The sequence below is a fragment of the Solanum stenotomum genome, chromosome 4 (assembly GCF_019186545.1).
Source record: "Solanum stenotomum isolate F172 chromosome 4, ASM1918654v1, whole genome shotgun sequence".
Taxonomy (NCBI): domain Eukaryota; kingdom Viridiplantae; phylum Streptophyta; class Magnoliopsida; order Solanales; family Solanaceae; genus Solanum; species Solanum stenotomum.
In genome coordinates this window covers 2,582,229-2,584,500 of record NC_064285.1, presented here as the reverse complement: position 1 = coordinate 2,584,500, position 2,272 = coordinate 2,582,229, and the positions used below count along the sequence as shown (strand labels likewise).

The 2,272-nt window shown below is 31.6% G+C and overlaps 1 protein-coding gene across 1 annotated transcript; it reads left to right on the top strand.

Annotated features, from left to right (window-relative positions):
* The first annotated feature begins 984 nt into the window (after positions 1–984).
* LOC125862531 (RING-H2 finger protein ATL8-like) lies at positions 985–1,775 on the top strand. Its single transcript, XM_049542629.1, has one exon. The coding sequence runs from the start codon at positions 1,047–1,049 to the stop codon at positions 1,623–1,625; it is 579 nt and encodes a 192-aa protein (XP_049398586.1). The 5' UTR covers positions 985–1,046; the 3' UTR covers positions 1,626–1,775.
* Positions 1,776–2,272: the final 497 nt, after the last annotated feature.

Sequence of the window (2,272 nt, the reverse complement as noted above, 5' to 3'; positions counted from 1 at the left end):
ATAACCAGGGCTCGATGTATTGACACATAAAGTTCTATGAATTAATTTAAATCATAAATATAAAAAACATTTCATTTTCTCTTAAACTTCGTACTCAATCAAACACTTTCACATAAATTGAGACGGAAAAAATTACGAACTTTTAAAATCTAAGTATGTATACTTGCTGATCTTATATAAATATTTTTAAAAGATACTAATTGTTATAAAAAAAATTCATTGTATATTAAGTTAGCATTACAAAACTTCGAATTTTGAATCATTCTTCTGCAACGTGGTATATTTAAATGTCCTCGATATTATAAATGATTCAAAATATCCTCTTTTTGCGGATCAGATTAACTCAGCTTCCATCTATTGGATTAAAAATACTTTTAACCTATTAGAAATAGTTAAAGTTTAATTGTGTATATATATATAGATTCACTCAAAATTTAGTACTTTTTGCTCATATCTTATATAAATATTAAGAAAATTATTGTATATTTATAAATTTTACTTTTTGCTCATATCTTATATACTTCATCTATCTCAATTTATGTGACACTTTTTATTTTTTGAGAGTTAAACATTTTAAGTTTGACCATCAATTTACGCATGAAATCTTTAAATTTTTTAAATAAAATTTATATATTTATAAACTACGTAAAAAATACTATATCACAATAATTGATAATTCAAAATGTTTAAAAGATCTATGAAAAAATTATGATAAAAATAGACTTATTTGTATAAATCTCAAAAACTGAAAAGTGTCACACATAATAGGATGAAGGGAGTAAATATCAAGAAAATTATTGAATATTTATAAAAAAAAAATTATATATTCTGTTGTTATTGTTATAGTATGAATTCAAAGTCAATCTAAAAATTCGTAAAAGTTTAAATTTTGAATCCGTGTTTGGGGTCAAATTTAAATGGAGGGAGCAAAATGAAAGTGAAGTGAGAGAATTTATTTTTTCTTTATATAAAAACTCACACAATTATCACACAAAAACTGCAACTAACTTTTCGCATAAAAAAAACGCTGCCTCCGTTAGCTCCACATGAGTACTACTGATCTTTCACGTAACTCCGGCAGCATAAACTCGCCGGATTCACTATCACCGCCGGAGAATCAGCCGTTAGAAATCGACATCGTCGACTCCGACTTCGTCGTTATCCTAGCTGCTCTTCTCTGCGGTCTAATTTGCGTAATCGGCCTTGCCGCCGTAGCTCGTTGCGCTTGGATCCGACGGATCGCCGGAGGAAATTCAGATGATGCTCCTCTTCCTCCGGCGAACAAAGGTTTGAAGAAGAAGGTACTGAAATCACTACCGAAGTTCAGTTACACACCGGAGCGATCTGTGCAATTCTCTGAATGTGCGATTTGTTTGATGGAATTCGTAATCGGAGATGAAATCCGAGTGCTGCCGCAGTGCGGCCATGGATTTCACGTCGGATGTATCGATACGTGGTTGGGATCGCATTCGTCGTGTCCGTCTTGCCGTCAGATTCCGGTGGTTTCAAGGTGTAGTATGTGCGGTGAGCTGCCGGTGACGAACTCGTCGGCGGCCGTCGGAGGTGAGACCGGTAACCGATCGGCTCCGAATAATAATTATCATGTAAATGCATTTTTACCTTAGAATGTAATTAATTAATTACATATTAGGCAAAGTGTATAGATTAATTCATGTACGTGTATTGAGAATTACTAGTTGTACGGAGTATTTGAATTTATAGTGAATTAAATGGTGTTATTTCCATCAACCAAAGTTTTAGTAATAAAATGTTTTCCAATTCTCATATACTATTAGGAGTTTTTTTTGTTTTCCCAACTTTTATATGATGTTTTTATTTGAGTCGAAGGTCTATTCTCAAAATAGGAGCAAGGTCTTCATATATGTACACTATCCATGTAATAGCTTCAATGGGTCTTCCACTTATTCAGGTTCGTGTTGTGTAAGGCCCGAAAGCTTTTTTATCAAGAATTTTCTTCATAGTTCAAAATTTTGAACCCAAAAATTTTCATTAAGAAATTTTATTATAAATTTATTTAAGTTTATTACATCGCCACAACGGACGAATCCACATATGAACATTCATTGTTAGAAATTTACATTACGTATTTTTAAAAAAAACATAATACATAAACATGACTCTTAACTTGGATTCATCTGACAACTATGACCTTTAATTTTAGATGAACTCAAGTAGACATTTAAATTTTTATAAAATTGAACAAATAGACACATTCGTCCTACATGACATAATACATTGGAGGACATAGTTG